Here is a 17,778-nt window from a genome sequence, read left to right on the forward strand (position 1 = left end):
ATCACATAAAGGGTGATTTAAATATCGAATGCAAGAAAAATAAAATAAGGAAAGGAAGGAGTGGGTCATGGGAGACTAGATCACGTGAAGGATCTGCTTTCTGCGTCTAACGCCCCCTTGATGCTGTCTCCGTTCTTTTACCCTGACTTGATGACCCAGGGGCTGCAGGCGCTCCAGCATATCATCTCTCTCCAACTGGATTCGAGTCACAGACAGTCTTCCTTCTGAGATACTCGCATCTGCACGGATCACAGCTTTAGTCTTAGAAGTCATCCACTCTCACTACCCTTTGGCATAATTTATCCTTTCATGGAACACATAAATCCCAAGCAGTGAAGCTATTTTCCAATAAAACATATCCAATTTTGTATTTCCGATCAAGTGAATCTTTTATTAGCTCATAAAAATATACTCTTTGGCTCTTCCTTAAGGCATTCCCACAACCAAACATGGTTTACTTTCTCCTAACATTGATCTGATACTTTTTGTGCCATCCCCACCCCATGAAGCCTATTCAAACCAACATCACTGTATCACTGTTCGGTATTCTGAATTCCTTCCATTCTTGATTTTCATCAGTTTTTATTGCGTATTAGATCTGGAAGCATGAAAATTTAAAAAATGATGACTGAAAGAATGGTGACTAATAGATAGGAAAAATGTTTTATTTATCAAATATCTAGAAATACAAAACCACTGCTTTTCTTATGAAGTCCTAAGAACAGGGCTCCAGTAGAACATTTTTTATTCACGGATACTCAAGCATTTTCATTACCTGTAGCAGTAAAAAGAAAAGAAAATTGAGATGGGCTTGGGTTTCCATAAGCAAACTATGCCCCTGCCTGTAAATACAAACAGCATAGTGTCCAAGACAGTGCAATGAATACAGTAGAAAATGAGATCCATTGTAGATAATTTCCCAGCAGGCAGTGCTACAAACTAGCTGAGGGTTGAAGAGGCATCAGGCCTCTCCAACACACATGTTTTTCTATAATAATATTTGATATAAGCAAAATGATTCCTAAGAAGAATGTTTACATAGAACTTTTTGGAGAATGAAATTTGGGAGACAATTCTGTAAAGGAGTGTAAACTAGTTACCTTTGCTGCAAGGAGCACTGTACTGAGTGACTGCAAACTCATCTGAGAGAAAGGGAAAATGGAAACAAACACCATTATGTGACGTCACGATGCACATCTGCGATTGCATCACAAGTGCCCAGGTCATTCCCCTGATACCCTGCTTGCTGCCTGGAGCATCCTTCTGGGGACAGTGAGCCACATTTTTCTCTTACTCCGGATTCTTGACAGGCTGTTGTCGTAACCCTTAAATCTCATATTGCCCTACAATTGGTTTTTCTGACAGACAGTTAACTGTGCATCTATTTTGTTTTGCTGGTTGATACACTTAAAATGTGTTTTCTCCCATAGAAGTAAGGAGATGGAAAGTCAAGAATCCAGCCTGATAGAGACAGCACTAAGTGATGAGATTCCAGTGCTAACGGGTCACCTAACGCCTTCCTAAGTTCTGTGATCGGGAGTTGGATGTCTGCTCGGGCGGCTCACACTCACCTTTCTCATAGTAATCGTAGACTTTCACTACGGCAGGCTTTAGGTCTTTTATTAGAATATCTTGCTGAACGGTGAACGACAAGTTTATGTTCTGATTTGACACCTGGAAATCAAAAAGAGATCAATGACTTTCCTGGAAGCTTTCTTCTCCCTTTGACTAGACAGATAAGTGTTAATTGGGGTTTGGGGTGGGGGGTGGAGGCTTTATCTGCTAACAGCATGGTGTATGGTGTAGAAAGCCCTCAGAGTAAATGAGAAAAATTACTTCTTATATATTCAACTTAACTTCATCACTACACAGGCCTCAGTCCAGTGACTCTCAACCTTTTTAACGTTGTAACTCTTTAATACAGTTCTTCAGTTTATAGTGACCCCAAAACACACAATTATTCCATTGTTACTTCATTACTGTAATTTTGCTACTGTTATAAGCCATAATGTAAATATCTGATATGCAGGATATCTGATATGTGACCCCCAAAGGGGTTGTGACCCACAAGTTGAGAACCCCTACATTAATCAATGCCACTGCATGGCTCTGTTTGTGGTGTGTACCCCTTTTCTGTTGAATACCTGTTACATCATCTTTTAAATTTCAGAGGTTTAGTACAGTTTTGTCTTTCCATCCTATAAAAATGCAAATAGAGACCCAAAGAAGTCTATAAAGGATGAGCCACTGCTGCTTCGTCAACTGAAATTCCTATCAATAGAGATCTGCAAAGCTATGCTGTTGCACCTGTCTTTTCAATTATTAGTCCGTGGGTGGACTGGTGTGTTGATGGAGAGAGGGTTCCTTTGTCCTGGCTGCCCAGCTAGCTTATACCCGAAATAACTACACAGAAATTGTATTCATTTAAACACTGCCTGGCCCATTAGTTCTAACCTCCTATTGGCTAACTCTCACATCTTGATTTAACCCATTTCTATTAACCTGTGTTCACCACAAGGTTGTGGCTTACTGGAAAAGATTTAGCATGTCTGACCTGGCATCTCCATGGCAGCTCTCTCTGACCCTGCTTTCTTTCTCCCAGAATTTAGTTGTGTCTTCTCCACCTACCTAAGTTCTGCCCTATCAGGCCAAGGCAGTTTCTTTATTCAACCAATGAAAGCAACACATAGACAGAAGGACCTTCTACATCACTGGTGTTTTACTATTGTGTGGTTCAAGTGCCAGCTGAGATTGATGGTATCTTCTCCTCTACTCTGTTGATGAAGATGATGATGACTGATTGATCACAATAACCACTTCCCCGTATTATTCAGCATCTCCAAGCTCACCGGCTGACATAATGAAAACTGTTATGGAGAATGTGTTACAGGTGCCTGGAAGTATTCATACCCCAGTAGTCTAGTGTGGCATTTCTTCTCATAATCTCGGGTAAAATATATCCAAGGAGACGGCAGTCACTGTAATGTTAGAAGTCACACGTCTCTAGCATTGAGGCGATGACTCTAAAATACAAATGCTCACTTTCCAGACAGTTCCTTCAGGGTTATTTTTCTATGTGTTTTGCATCAGTCAGGGCACTCACCTTATCCAAGTAAATCAAGACGTGGTTATTACTGACTTCTGTCCGGCTCACATTCACAGAGCTCTCAACCTGAAGAATTAGAGGTGCCACAAATGTTAATAAATAGATGTGAGCCCTGGAGACTCCAGGGAAAATGAATTGCTTTTCATCAAAATACCCTGAGGGTAGAAGTTCTTCAAACGTCCCATATAAACAAAAAAGTAAAAGTAAAAATGAAAGGTAACTTGGATGGAGGGCACGCTATTAGTATGGCATATGGTGTACTTGTAGAGCTGAAGTATCTGAAGAAAGGAGAGTTACTCATTTTTCAAGGTTCAAGTAATATTCATAAAGGAGATTTTTCCCTTGTTTTTTCCTTCTAACCTCAAACAATCTCATTTTCACTAAACTTCTGTGACACAGAAGTTTATGATCAGTCATTTTCTTATTATTTGACCAGCTGATCTTCTTAGGCTTTGTCCCCTTAAGATGCTAAGATCTGTGCAATTAGACAACAGTTGAAAAGGACAATAGATCTTTCTCAGGGGTGAGCCCCATAACTGCTTATATACCACATATAGACACATGTATGCACGGATACAAAGAAAAAGAAGCCGTGAATTTGAGAGAGAGTAAAGGAAATGTGGGGAGGTTGGAAGAAAGAACAGAAAGAAAAAAGACGTAACTATATTTGAATTAAAATGAAAAAATAAAGAGGGGAAAAAGATAACATGAATGCAAGTTTCCCTGGTAGCCATGATGTCTAAACACATACAACATGCACAAACACACTTCATTTGGAGAAGGCATAATTCTTTAAGACTTAATGTAATAGTATTTTAGTAAATGTTATCTCGGTCTGCAGATGCAAAATAGCTATCTTGGGCTTATCGTGAACATACCATCTCCGCTGCTGGTTTCAAGGGGACGAAGCCAGACACCATCTTCACATCAACAATTGCCATATTGGAGTCAGAACGGCTGCCAGTGTAGCTGAAGATCCAGGGAAAGAAGACTTAGGTTTTCCTGTATTATTTAATATTCTTTTTCTATGTCTATATGTTGACTATTCCATGGTTCTACAAAGTATACATAAGATTTTCCAAGGACCCTGAAAAGCCTGCTTTGTGTTAGAATTTGTTTAGAACTTAGTAAATTCATAGAGACCAGGTCTGGAATGGGAACTTCAAGTTTGTGAACTCACCTGCCCTGTGTTTTAAGGAAGTTTGGCAGGTGACATGCCCTTGAGGCCCCAATCTATACTGGGATTTCGTTAGTCACACTTTACCTCCACAGTTCCCTAAGCAGAGCAGTCAGTCAACTCACAAGTGTCCCATGGATAGTTTTTGTAAGTCCTGTGGTCACTTGACTATTGCTGTGGATATGTATGCTGTTTTCCAAACATTGTACTATATATGACTGGATTTACTTATTGACAGCGGAATTACAATGGAAGAGTCATTACTTCCTTTTATTTAAACCTTCTAACAATTTTTTTCTTCCATGAAGACCAAGGTTACTCTAAAATTTCATCATATAGAAGGAATTCAAGTAATAGACAAAGGTGATATTGTTTATTTATTTATTATCAGGAGTAAGTAATTCTTTGAGGGAATTAACTTCGGAAAGTAGAGAACAGGCAACATAAGCTTCATTGCTGAGAAACTCAGTTTTACCAACTTAAAAGAATATGTTATTTTTAAAACAGATCCAACTATTTACTATCCAAGAGTTCTTCTGAGTGAGACGTTCCAGTGAGAAGATGGGTTGTTCCCCCGACCTTGAATTATGAAAACGAGTCTTACCTGACGCTAAGTATGATCTGGAAGCTGGTGTAAACTTTGCAATCATCACTCTTCTGAGGTAGAGTCTGCACCCGTAAAGCAAACGGGGACTTCTTCTCTCCCGGGAGGACATTGTATTTCAAGGATGTCTACAGAACATTTAAGAAAGGAATCGGTTTTTGTCCTTTTCTCAAAATTCCCCTCAGCTGCCTTGACTCTTTCTCTGACTTGGTCATTTGCTTGCTGGGTTATGATTTTGCAGGGAGAACAATTCCGGGGACCCTTCTCTTCGGCCCAAGTCTCACCTGGAGGTACACACATCCTTCTCCTTTCACTGTTGCAGTGTAATCCCCAGGCACGGTCGGCAACTTGACCGTCTGCAGTAATAATTGGTTGTCATTGTTCACTTGGAATTTTGTAGAAAATAAATTTGAAGAAAAGATGGTCACTTGTGCATTTTTCTTAGCTCTTGTGAAAGTAGCTGCTCCAAATTTGGACAAAGCATGGAGAGCTACCACTGTGTCCTGAAAGAGGAATGGCACCACTCACTCAAAAATTGTTATGTTTGGAATCTATCTGTTGCTTCCAAGTCTGAAGCTTACTCCCTATAATGGTGCTATTGGAGGGGGACCAAAGCAAGTAGGAGGCTGTTCTGGTTTGAACGAAAATGTCCCACAGAGGCTCCCATATTTGAACATGTGTCTGTTCCCCTGTTGGTGACACTGTTTGGGGGGAGTTTTACTGTTGGTGTGGCCTTGTTGGAGGAAAGAATGCCACTGGGGTGGATTTTGAGAGCTAAAAGTCTTGCATTGTTACCACATTGCTCCCTAGTCCAAGCTTGACATTAAGAGTGAGCTCTCTGTGTCAGGTTCCTGCCACCATGTCCGCCCCTTGCTGCCAGACTTCTTTGCCATGACAGATTCTTATTCGTCTGGGACCATAAACCAAATAAACCCTTCCTTCTCTCAGTCTCCTTGATAATAGTGCTATATCATAGCAACAGGATCATAACTAATACAGAGGACCTTAACGCACTGGCCGCATTGCTCCTGGGAGGGATTATGTTCTGGTGGGAATCCAAGAGAGTTCTTGCTAGTTCGTTGCTATAAAAAGAACAACTCTGGCCTATACAGGTCTCTGGCTTCCTGTTTCAAAACAGAGTATCATCTTTCCACATATGTTTCCTCAACTGCGATTCTTGATTCTCCGCAAGGAGAGGAAGCTGGCAGGCAGGTGATGTAGGTGGGTTTTCTATCTATCTGTTGCTTTCATTGGTTAATTAATAAAGAAAACTGCTTGGCCTGATAGGGCAGAACTTAGATAGGCGGAGTAGACAGAACAGAATGCTGGGAGGAAGAAGGCAGTGAGACAGACGCTATAGCTCTCCTCCGAGATGGACGCAGGTTAAGATTCTTCCCGATAAGCCACCACCTTGTGGTGCTACACAGATTAATAAATATGGGTTAAAGAAAGATGTGAGAATTAGCCAATAAGAGGCTGAAACTAATGGGCCAGGCAGTATTTAGAAGAATACAGTTTGTGTGTTGTTACTTCGGGTATAAAGCTAGCTGTGCAGGGAGGTCAGGAACGCGGCCCGCTGATCCTTCTACAGGCAGGGCAGCCTGTTCCAGAGCCTTATTTCATGTGTTTGCCTGTCCTCTGGGCTTTCAGTATCAAAACCTGGAAGCTAAATCAGCCTCCGTCCTTTGCAGGATTATTCTCTGATATTTTGTTATGGAATGAAAGAAGTGCTAATATAGATAGGAAAACTCTGATTTCCCAAAGTTCTGGTAGCAGTCACAGGGTTTTAGGTTTCCTAGTTTTGTATTCTCTTCATTTGTTTAAGCTTTAAAGAATGATCACAACTTCCGGGTGGATAATGGGATAATAACATCACAACATGCCTTGGGTTGTGTGCCCTACAGTAAACTGATCTCTCTCTGTCTCCCTATATAAACGTGTGTGGTATGGGATGTAGAAAACATATGTAAATGGGAATCCTTATTAGCATCAGCTAATTACTTACGGAGGCCCTTTGAACCATTATGATCCTATCTGCTGTGACCCAGTCAGAGCGTTGTCTGGTTTCCTTTCCAAATTAAACTTCTCCTGTGCAGATGAGGAGCCAAAGTCTTTATACCTGCTCAGAGTCAGGCCTCAGTTTCTCCACAGGAATCAGGGAGCTTAGGAACATCCCCCCCTGCTGTGGTGCTCTTCTTACTCTCCCTTTTTGTCAGAATACCACCTGTGTTCACTTCCTCCTGGCCATGTTATATTCTCAATGCCATTGATACTGAGCTGGGAGGGTACATTTAAATGATACATTTCTAAGAAATCAGTGAAAATGATTTTTAATCAAATAACTGTTTTTTCATTTTTGTGGGAAAAAAATAATCTTATTTTTAATGGAATAGAAAAGGGCAAGATTGTATTTCTCCACATTCTCTTTTCTCTGAGAAAAGATGTATGCTAACATCTACTTTCTCTGAAAATGAAGCTTCTTGCTGGGCGTGTGCTGATGAATTGTTAGATGCAGGAATACATAGTTTTGCTTGAGAGACTGGGTGAGTAAAGACAGTCCATTATGTTCCTAGTACACATATTTTTGTGTACCAAGAGGTGTCTGGGGAACATCAAAACTGTCTAGTTTAAACATAAACACATCTGTAAGGAGAGAATGTTGAGTTAGGGTTCCCACTAACAGTTCAAAAGAGAGCCTCTGCCTGCAAGAAGAATGACAGGTAATTTTCCCTTCCTTCTGTTGCCCTAGGACTGTTGTAGGTATGTGGATTTGTTATTGAAACCAGGAGACTATGGGAATCTGGGACGGGGTGGGGTGTCGTCGGCTAAGAACACTTTTTAGCTGTCTTTGAATTTCTCCCCACTATCTTTGTCTATTATAATCCTTCAGGTCACCGGCACTCTTTTGTTCTTGTGTGTGTTTATAGTTAGCAAGTCTTTCGCCATTTAAAGGCGAAGTAAAAGGTTCTGACCAATATCTGACCTGAGTGGAGGAGAAGCCACCGTGCGAATTCTGCTGCTTCGTGAGCCACTTGACAATGAGCGTCGCAGCAGTCAGGTCCTCTTGGGTGGGAGCAGGCTGGGCCGTGAGATAGGCCAGGAGCACGTAGGCACTCATCTCTACCTCAGCAGAGGGAGCCTGAGCTTGGTACCAAATACCCTCTGGCACCATGGGTTTCTGAGGACTGGCCCAGTGGATGGAGATGTCTGGAGGTGAAGAAAAGATATCCATCAGTGACTAAATATTTATATTGTTGTTTGAAAGTAACCAGGGCAGAGCTAAAGTGAGGACTGCACTTCAGATGTAATCTTTCAAACCTTAGAGAATTATGTTCCCTTTGGTATAAATGTGAACTGGATGTTTCACTCCCATCAAGACAGGGGCTGTTGGTAGAGTCACAGGACCCTTAACTACTTGTGACTTAAAACAGCCACTGCGGTTGTACCCTGGGAGAAAGTTTTCTCACTAGCCGTGGGTAGTCTGCTTATGATGTGATCTTGAGCTTAACTAGACTGTAGTGGATACCTAATAAAACCTTTCCTGAGAAGTCTCCTGTGAATGTCACAGAGCATATGAAATAACAGAAGCTTATACTCATTAGATTGCAAGAGCTCTTTTCGTCTTTAAAATACCCAAAGCAGACGTGCCTGTCTAAGGGATGGAACTGGCAAGGATTGCTGTGGAAAGTGAGCTTATGCTGGCGAGCAACTTGGCAACATTCAGCAAAGCAAAAAGTGTTAGGTCTATAGTGAGTCATTACGGTTCTAGAAGGATAGCTTGGAGAAGCTGACATGTGCAGAGAGACAGGCACCTGTGTAGCCACTGTGGTTGTTCAACAAGGGATCTGACATAGCGGCACACATCTGTCACTTCAGGACTTGGGAGACAGAAGCAGGAGATTGTGAGTTTGAGGCTAACTTAGGCTACCTAGCAAGATTTTGTCTCAATAATAAATAGGAGTGACAATTAACAAGCTAAAGCCACAGGTGTTGATAGGGAAGTTTATTTGCATAATCTTAAACTTAAAAATTAAACAGAAAAGAAGCTGAAGGAATATCAACATATATGCTACTGCAGATGCAAAGATGAAAACTTTATAAAATTAATGTATTACTTATGGACAAATGCAACAAATACACTTGTATGTATTGTAATAATGAACTCAAGATAATGTTAACCTCTGAAGATGGAAATGAAACATGGAATTTTTTGTGTGCCTTGGGAATACTTTATTTCTTATTCTGGGAATGAGTTACCCAGTATTTTCTAACTATTCTTTATTCTTTTTGCATTATCTGAAGTATTTCTCAACATATTAAGAACATTTCATAACACTACCAAAGAGGATATGGTTAATGTTATTGAGTATGTGTATTGTGTTTTCTTTTTCGTTAACTTCTCACATAAACTGTGATGTATGTAAACTACCACATGAAAACAAAAAGATTGGTCAACATGACTGAATTCTGCAATAAGACAAAATGCCAGAACTTTCTCATGAGGTCACCAAGGAAGGGACAGATGTGGATTGAGGACTGCAGTCTTAGTAATGAGTAATGGCAGCTGGTATTTCTATGACATTTACCATGTGCCACCCAGTGTTTACACTAAGTGTTTACATTTATTTTAATAATCACTTAATGCAACAACCCTGCAGGGCAAACCTTATCCCTGTTTACAGAAGAAGCTCACCCAGCTTCACACAAATAGTTTCTTTGGAGTGAGTCTCCAAGGCTGAGCTTCAAGCTGTTTTTATTCTTCGATGCTTCTTATTTTTTGATGTGTGATTTCATTTTTAAAATCATAGATTTTTTTTAAAAATTATATGGAATATGTAGGTAACTAGATGATAGACAGCAGGTAGCGGAGAGGACAGAGGTCACAAGACGCAGGATAGGGACAATCTACCGTGCATTTTTTTGGTGCCCGGAATGTTGGCAGGAGAAAGATCTCAGACCTGCTCTTACCTTCTTTCACAGATTCCCCACTAAGTGATTTCAGAATCTCTGTCCTCATGACCTGGTTCCCAGCAAGGGCAAATGCATAGGCCAACAGCGCCTTAGTGTAGACATAGCTGCCGTGGGCTCCTTCCTTTGCTGACTTCCAGGCTGTGTCCAGGCAAAAGAGGGCATTGCGGACAACAGTGTCCTGAGAAAAGCGGGCAGAAAGGAAACAGCTATGTGAACAAAGGTGATGGCCTTCCCAGGGAAGCACACAAAATAGAACATGACACTAGAGATAAAGACATGTATCCAGTTCATTCTTATACATAGAAGGAATCACACCTAACCCAGGCTCAGGGGATCACACAAGAGGAGACAGAAAGGATGTCAGGGTAGGGAGGAGTGCTGTGAAATGCTTGCTTCTGAATACGGCATGACCAACAGACTGTGAGCTTCCAGAAGCTAGGGCTACAGGCACAAGACCTACACATGATCAAGCCAGACAAAATTCTGGCATAGATGGGGTAGGTGCGCTCCAGATTACACCTCCTACTGAGGCATTCTTGGTACTTAGTAGTTTCTGGAGGGAGAGAGGATCATGCATTTTCAAGAGCCCAATCCCTGGTCGAAGTCCCATGCTTTGGGGATGGCCACACACTCATGAACACAGGAGTAGCACCAACTGGACTTAGTGGGTTGTATTTTTCAAAAAAGACATGAAGTTGGGAAGGGAGGGGTTGATGAGGAAATGGAGGGGACTTGGAGGGAGGAAATACAGGGGGGTATGATTGCATGTTACTTCATACACACATGAATTTCTCGAAAGGAAAGAAAAAGGAATCTATTATCAATCATTAGTCTGGTATCAATCCTATCTTTAGGATCTTTTGGGAAGTGGAGATGGTCATGGGGGAGAAACAGCACAGAAGCCTCCCTGAGAAAACGTAAACCTTTCTTCTTTGATTGAGCAAGAGGATCTGTGGAACATTTGTATTGCATAGAAGGGAAGCTGACTTTGGTGATAGGAAGCTCAAGTCTCAGACAATGGGCCAAGATTTTGCTGCATCCAGAGCCACCTTTTCACAGGGAATGAAGTGGTACCCACAGTGACAGGGAGAGACATCTCCAGGAGAGCAATGGTGACGTAGGCAGACAAGGTGACTTCATCATCTACTCCTCCCTGTGAATGGGCAAGAGAAAGAGATCAGAGTAGTTCTAAGAATTCTATTAATTAGTTATTCTTATGATGTTGTGTTGTGAAACTTATAACTTTTTAATACCCATCCCCCAGTCATTATGTCACATTAAGTATGAACTCTATCCTTTCTTTCTTGGTAATGTCTAGGTCTTCTTGTTCTCTGATGGATCTCTTGGTAATTTCTACCATATATCGTCTTCTCTCTGTCCTCGCAGATCTTATAAGAAATAAATCAAAACTAGGTCTGGAATGACTCACCTTTATCGCATTGTTGAACAGGGACCCAGAGCTCCTGAAACAGCCATTGTCTTTCTGCTGATGGGAGAGCCAGAGGAGGGCTTGCGCGATATGTGTTTCATGGATGAAGATATATTTTCGAGCGTGAGCAAAACTCTTCAGCACAAAGGCTGTGAGCCTGGGTGAGGGAGAAGTGATTGTACATTTGACATTACCATGACTTTAGAACCACTTCCCATCAGCATGCTTCATGAAGAAGTATCCAATCATGTGTGTGCTGGAGACGCCCTCTCCTTTAGCTTCAGGGAGAAGACTTTAGACCTAGAAATTGCCTTAGCCGTAAAGAATCTGGAGATTTCTTGCCAAATTGTTTTTCTTAGTTCTTTGAGGAAGGCCCTTTTGTTTTTTATTTATTTATTTTTTATATTTTAAAAGATTTATTTATTATGTACACAGTGTCTGTCTGCATGTATGTTTATTTTATTTTATTTATTTATTAAAGATTTCTGCCTCCTCCCCGCCTCCGCCTCCCATTTCCCTCCCCCTCCCCCAATCAAGTCCCCCTCCCTCAACAGCCCGAAGAGCAGTCAGGGTTCCCTGCCCTGTGGGAAGTCCAAGGACCTCCCACCTCCTTCCAGGTCTAGTAAGGTGAGCATCCAAACTGCCTAGGCTCCCACAAAGCCAGTACATGCAGTAGGATCAAAACCGAGGAAGGCCCTTTTAAAAGGCAAAAGGTTTATATAGTCTGAAGAGAAAACAGTATGAGATGGTCCTAGACCCTTCTCTTGAAAGGTATCTTCCTAGAGATGGCAGAATCCTCTCATGTCCTACCCTCCTATGCAGTAACATTCGGTCTGTTTTTACTTAGGAATGTAAAAATAAGATTTTGCACCATTCTTAATTCTTTTCCCCCAATGAATTCATCCTCTCTCATGGTAATTCATGAGAATTTGTGAGAATTCATCCTTTCTCACGACCTGAGAAAGATGATAGAAGCTGAAGTTGATATGGCTTATCTAGAAGTCAAGTGATATGCTCACGATATCTCTTTCTGGGTTAGGGGAGCTGGTTTAGAAGAGACTATGTTGGTAAACATGGCCAAGATGGCTTTTGGGAACATATTTCGCATGCATGTCCTTGGATATCGGATTAAACTAGCTAATACTGGTGCATTTGTGCAGCATAATTCACTCTAGATCTAACAATGTATGACTTGACAGAGTTGCTGTTATTATAGCTGGAGTACATATAAAGAGCTGGTTGAAAACAAGAGCTCAGGAAACTGGCTTCTTACCAGGTACTGGCACCGTTAGTGCCGGGTTTATCCCCAAAGGTGCTGTAAGAGCCGTCCTGGTGCTTGTAGTTTAACTGTCTTTGGTACCCTGCAATAGTAAAACAACATGGCAAGTTGAATGCCCATGGAAGCCAGAAAGACGATTAAAATGTTTGCCATCTTTTCTGACTTTTTTTCATTTTTTTTGTCCATATATAGCATGTTCTGAGTTTGGAATATTTTATTGGAGTTTGGAAAGTAGATAGTTCCTTTGAAATAAATCACGCTAATGTTTTCTATTATGGTAGCCATGACGGCGGGATAATATGTGATCGTAATGATAATTAACTCAATCCAACTGACGCTATGCTGCCGACTTTCAGTCCCTCATTCAGTACTCACCCATATTGAGATAATCAATGGCCTTGTCCTTGACCTTCTGGGTCAGCTGCTGGGTTTCATTCAGATAATCCAGGACATAAATATTAGGAGCAAACAGAACCATATTCTGTTCTCCGCAGCCATAGGGCATCCTAAGGAGATCCTGTGTGTTTTGCATGGCAGAACCCAATATATCTCCTAGAGAATGGCAGAGGTGGGAAATAATGAAATGTAAGATTAGATCTGAAATACTGAAAAGAAATGAGTAATTAGCCACGTTAAAAAGTGAGTAATTTTGCAAAGGGTACATTTCAGGGACAGAAGAATTACTAGAAACAATAAACAATTCAAAGAGGAGAAGATGCTGAAAGTTACATTTTCATGTATGTATGTATGTATGCATGTATGTATTTAAGACAAAGCATTGCTGTGAAACCCAGGCTGGCCACAAACTCTCTATCTCTCTGCTTCAAGCTCTCAAGTGTTGGCATTGTAGGTGTGCCTTATCACATTGTTGTTGTTGTTGTTTTTGCTTGTTTTGAAAAAGTATTTATAGAAAAGTAACACTGTATAGGCTGAGCAGTTGTACTAATATATTTAGGAGTGTGTGTGTAAAACAACAATTTTTTAAGGGGTAATAATTTAGAAGAGAGTGCAAGGGGGTACCTGAGAGGGTTTGGAAGGGACAAAGGAAAAAATGATGTAAATATATTTTAATTTAAAAAGTCAAAAATTATAAAGTACAACAATTTTGCTGGGTAAATACAAATAACTTCTGTTTCTATCTTCCTATCTATCTTTCTATCTATCTATCTATCTATCTATCTATCTATCTATCTATCTATCTATCTATCTAATCTATCATCTATTTCTACTATCTATCCATCTATCTATCTCCACATATCATCTATTTATGTATATATTAATGAAAAAGAAATTCAGCAGAAGTTAACATACAAATTCCCTAAGAAGTGAACTCACCCAAAACAGTGACAGAGGCTCGGGCAGAGTCCTTGACTACATCTGGTGGCAGCTTCAGGGTTATCTGTTCAGACACCTCAGTACCTAGGGCAAGAAGCACGTCATCACCAGGAAAGTCCATTCCACATTTCGTCTTTCAGTGACGTCGATGGCTGGGAAACTAGAATTGTGCCTTACACATAAGCTACTTTGGAAGAGTTGTTCCTTTTTAAAAATGAAACAAGTTTTTGTTCTGATATTAGGGGTTTCTGGGATTTGGAGATTGTCATAATTCATCCCAAACCATCCGTTCTCCCCCGATGTGAAATAGCATTTCCAAAGAAGGCGCCTGGTCAATGAGGCTGAAACAGAGGTTCTGTTGCAGTCACTGCACAGCCTGCACAGTGTGCTCAGGACAACAGGACCTATTTTAGCGCACACCTTCACAACTCTCTCTCAACAATCATGAGAGGGGAAAATCCGGCAAAGATTCATGTGTACAAATAAGCAAAGAAAAACTCCCTAAATAGTCCTAAATTCTACAAGTTGTGTTCTTTCTTTTAGATGTGAATATAGTATATTTTAATGGAAGCCTTCTAAAATAGGAGTAAGAAAATGAATAGTACCTGACTCATTAAAAATAAAATAGAGAAGTGCAATAGTTATTTCCTATGTATCCTTTTCATAAAGCTACAACAGTGGGATCCATGCTGTAACGCAGTAATGGAGGGGGACCTCAGTACCCCACTTTACAGTGTAGATAGGTCATCCAGGGAGACAACAAGTAGAAACTCACTGAACTTACACCGCACTCTGAGACCTAACAGATGACTGCAGAACATTCCATAGAGAGCCAGAACACATTTCTTCTTTATGGAGTGGGGAGCAATGCTTAGAAATTATATTTATGTGGTCAAGATATGAGGGCTTTGATTATCAAATGAACTATATTTCTCAGATTTTCTTAGCTAGACTTTTCTTTATTCCTTGCTGTACCCCATGTTCCTGTCTAGAATTCCCTTCACCAAATTGTGTGTGTGTGTGTGCATGCGCGTGTATGTATGTACATTTGCTAACATTTGCTAGTTTTTAAAAAATTAGTTGAACACTTTGTACAACATATTTTGACCATATTCACACACTCGCAACTCTAACTTGGAGCCTTCCTCCACCCCCATCCCCTAGCCCCCTTCAATATCAGTTTGGTCTGTTCAAATATTTGTGTGCATCTGTGGTCTTCCACTAGAATGTGATTGACTTTCCGGGGGCTAGACTCTAGAGAAAACTGTCTCTCCCTCTCTCAGCAGCTAAAACCTGCCATTTGCTTGATGGCTGGGGTGAACTCACGTGCCGACATCCTTTCCCGTGCTGGGCTTTGGTCTGGCGTGGACTTACACAGGTTTTGTGTCTGTTGTGAGTTCATACATGCAGGTGCCCTGCTTTGTCCTCTGCTCTGCCGTGACACTGTTTCCATGTAGTCATCTGCCACCTCTGTCACTTACACTTTTTCTGTCCCCTCTTCCACAATGATCTCGGAGAGTCTGGGGGTGGTGAACTATATATGTTCCCTTTAGGGATGAGTATTCTGCAGTCTCTTATTCCCTGCACACTGACCTGTTACGGGTCTCTGTGTTAATTGCCATCTACTGCAAATAGAATCTTCTCCGATGAGGGTTGAGGAATACATTGATCTATGACCACAACAATAAGTCTACTTTGAGATTTTATCTCACCTGACTCAGAACGCTAAGATAAAAAAAAACATGAATAATGACAAATGCTGAAAAGGATGTGGAGAAAGGATAATATTTATCCACTGTCATTAGAAAGGCAAATTGGTTCAACCACTATGGAAATCACTGTGGATGTTCCTCAAAAAGCTAAAACTAGGTCTTTCATATGACTCAGCTATGCCAATCTTGCTTGTATACTTAAAGGGCTCCACAGAGTCCTGCTCTAGAGATACTTGCTCATCCATGTTCACTGATGCTCTGATATCCAGGAAATGGAAACAGCCTAGATATCCAACTGAAGAGTGGATAATGAAATATGTACATGTTCACAGTGCAACCTTATTGAACTGTTTGAGATGAAATAATGAAATCCTAAAGTTAGGTGCCCGGAGTTGGAAACAGTCACTCCAAGTGAGGCCATCAAGATCCAGCAAGACAGATGACACATGTTTCCTCTCATCTGAGGACATTAGCTTTCAATCTTCATAATGTATGTTTCATTTGGAATAACCATAGACATCAAGAAATGACCAAGGGGCCCCAAGGAAGGCTGTCCAAGGGAGGGGAGACAGGCTGCGCTGGTAAGGGTAAAAGGAACAATGGAAGAGGAAGGGTTAAACTGGGTCAGAAGTGGATGGTAGGATAGAGTGTGGAGTATGGGAGAGGTAAATAACACTAAAGACCTTTCAAAAACAACCATTCCTGGGGCTCACATCGGGGAAGCTGCAGAAAGGGAAACCCGACCACCTGCAGGAGCCTAGGCAGCTGAAGGAGGAGCTAGAATTCTGTTCTGGGGAGACCTAGCTCTTCCTGACTGCCCATTCTTCAGAAGCACACAAAATGTTATTTGGGGTAGATCATATGTTAGGCTACAGGATCAAACAATATGAAATCACCTTCTGTCAGTATATCATGAAATAACACAGGGAGAATCTCAGAAAAAATCATGAAAGTATGGAAATTATGTAGCCAGCCAGTACCTGAAGAACCAGTGTATCGATGAAGAAATTGAGATCCAATTAAAAACATTATGGGACAAATGAAAAGGGAAACATAAAATATCCAAACCTACAGGCCACAGACAATGCAGTTCTAAGAGATAAAATGTATTAAGTGTCCAACCCAAACAGCAGGAAGATCTCAAGTAAAGGACTAGCATTTCTCATGAGCAATTAGACCAAGACAAGCTACCCCAAACTGGTAGGAAAGATACAATTATGCAATAACAAATAGATTAGTTAGAAGGAATGGGCACATTTCTGGAGGTTTGTAGTCAATCAATAATTTATCAAAAAGAAATAGTAAATCCTAACATACCAAAAATTAATCAGAATACTGACTTGGTATTAAAATCTCCTTTAAAGAAAAATCTAGAACCTAATGACTGTACTGTTGAATTCAATGAACTAGCTAAAGAAATAACACCAATCTTTCTGAGTCTTCCAGAAACATTAAAGAAGGAATATTTCCAAATAATTTTTGTGAGATTAGCCTTGCCTGGCAAAGGCATTACAAGAAAAGAAAATTGCAGGTCAGTGTCTTTACAAACACAGATGTAACAACAACCAGCAATATGACAGCAAGCTAAATTCAATGCCACATGTAATGAATCATACACCATGATCAACTGGGATCAGTCCTCTGGATACAAGAGTGGTTCATCACAGGCCAGTCACTGTCACATACCATGGTGACAAAATGAGGGATGAAAAGCATTGCTGCTTCATTGCATGGAGAAAAACAATTGAACAAAATTCAAAACACTGTGCTGATAAAACCCCTCACCAAATTAGGTACAGAGGAATGTATCTTAACACACCAAAGGCAACACTTACTCAACAGAGAAAACTTGAAAACCTTTTCTCTATGATCTGGAACAAGATGGGACACCCTACTTTTTTCACTTCTACTTACAGGGCTGGAATTGCCAAGAACAATCAGACAAAGGAAGAAGAAGAAGAAGAAGAAGAAGAAGAAGAAGAAGAAGAAGAAGAAGAAGAAGAAGAAGAAGAAGAAGAAGAAGAAGAAGAAGAAGAAGAAGAAGAAGAAGAAAGAAAGCATAAAGCATAAAGAAAGATGTCAGTCACTCTAGTGTGATGATTGCAGGAAACCTCCACTCTAAAGTCATTGCAAGCAGTAAATGAACAGGGCACAAAATGAACACA

The 17,778-nt window shown here is 40.7% G+C and overlaps 1 protein-coding gene across 1 annotated transcript in view; it reads right to left on the reverse strand.

Moving 5' to 3' along the window:
• Positions 1-427: 427 nt before the first annotated feature.
• The window catches only part of LOC130875244 (alpha-2-macroglobulin-like), a 46,585-nt gene continuing 29,234 nt past the window's right edge, over positions 428-17,778 (reverse strand). The window contains exons 23-36 of the mRNA XM_057771000.1: positions 13,902-13,985; positions 12,942-13,118; positions 12,561-12,648; positions 11,288-11,444; positions 10,937-11,011; positions 9,856-10,036; positions 7,871-8,094; positions 5,172-5,390; positions 4,888-5,015; positions 3,985-4,075; positions 3,104-3,172; positions 1,572-1,674; positions 1,101-1,142; positions 428-775 (exon numbers count right to left, since the gene is read on the reverse strand). Of these exons, the coding sequence (XP_057626983.1) occupies positions 759-775; positions 1,101-1,142; positions 1,572-1,674; positions 3,104-3,172; positions 3,985-4,075; positions 4,888-5,015; positions 5,172-5,390; positions 7,871-8,094; positions 9,856-10,036; positions 10,937-11,011; positions 11,288-11,444; positions 12,561-12,648; positions 12,942-13,118; positions 13,902-13,985 (1,655 nt within the window). The 3' untranslated portion in view covers positions 428-758. The remainder of the gene's footprint in view (positions 776-1,100; positions 1,143-1,571; positions 1,675-3,103; positions 3,173-3,984; positions 4,076-4,887; positions 5,016-5,171; positions 5,391-7,870; positions 8,095-9,855; positions 10,037-10,936; positions 11,012-11,287; positions 11,445-12,560; positions 12,649-12,941; positions 13,119-13,901; positions 13,986-17,778) is intronic.

Source organism: Chionomys nivalis, chromosome 1 (genome assembly GCF_950005125.1).
Source record: "Chionomys nivalis chromosome 1, mChiNiv1.1, whole genome shotgun sequence".
Lineage (NCBI taxonomy): Eukaryota > Metazoa > Chordata > Mammalia > Rodentia > Cricetidae > Chionomys > Chionomys nivalis.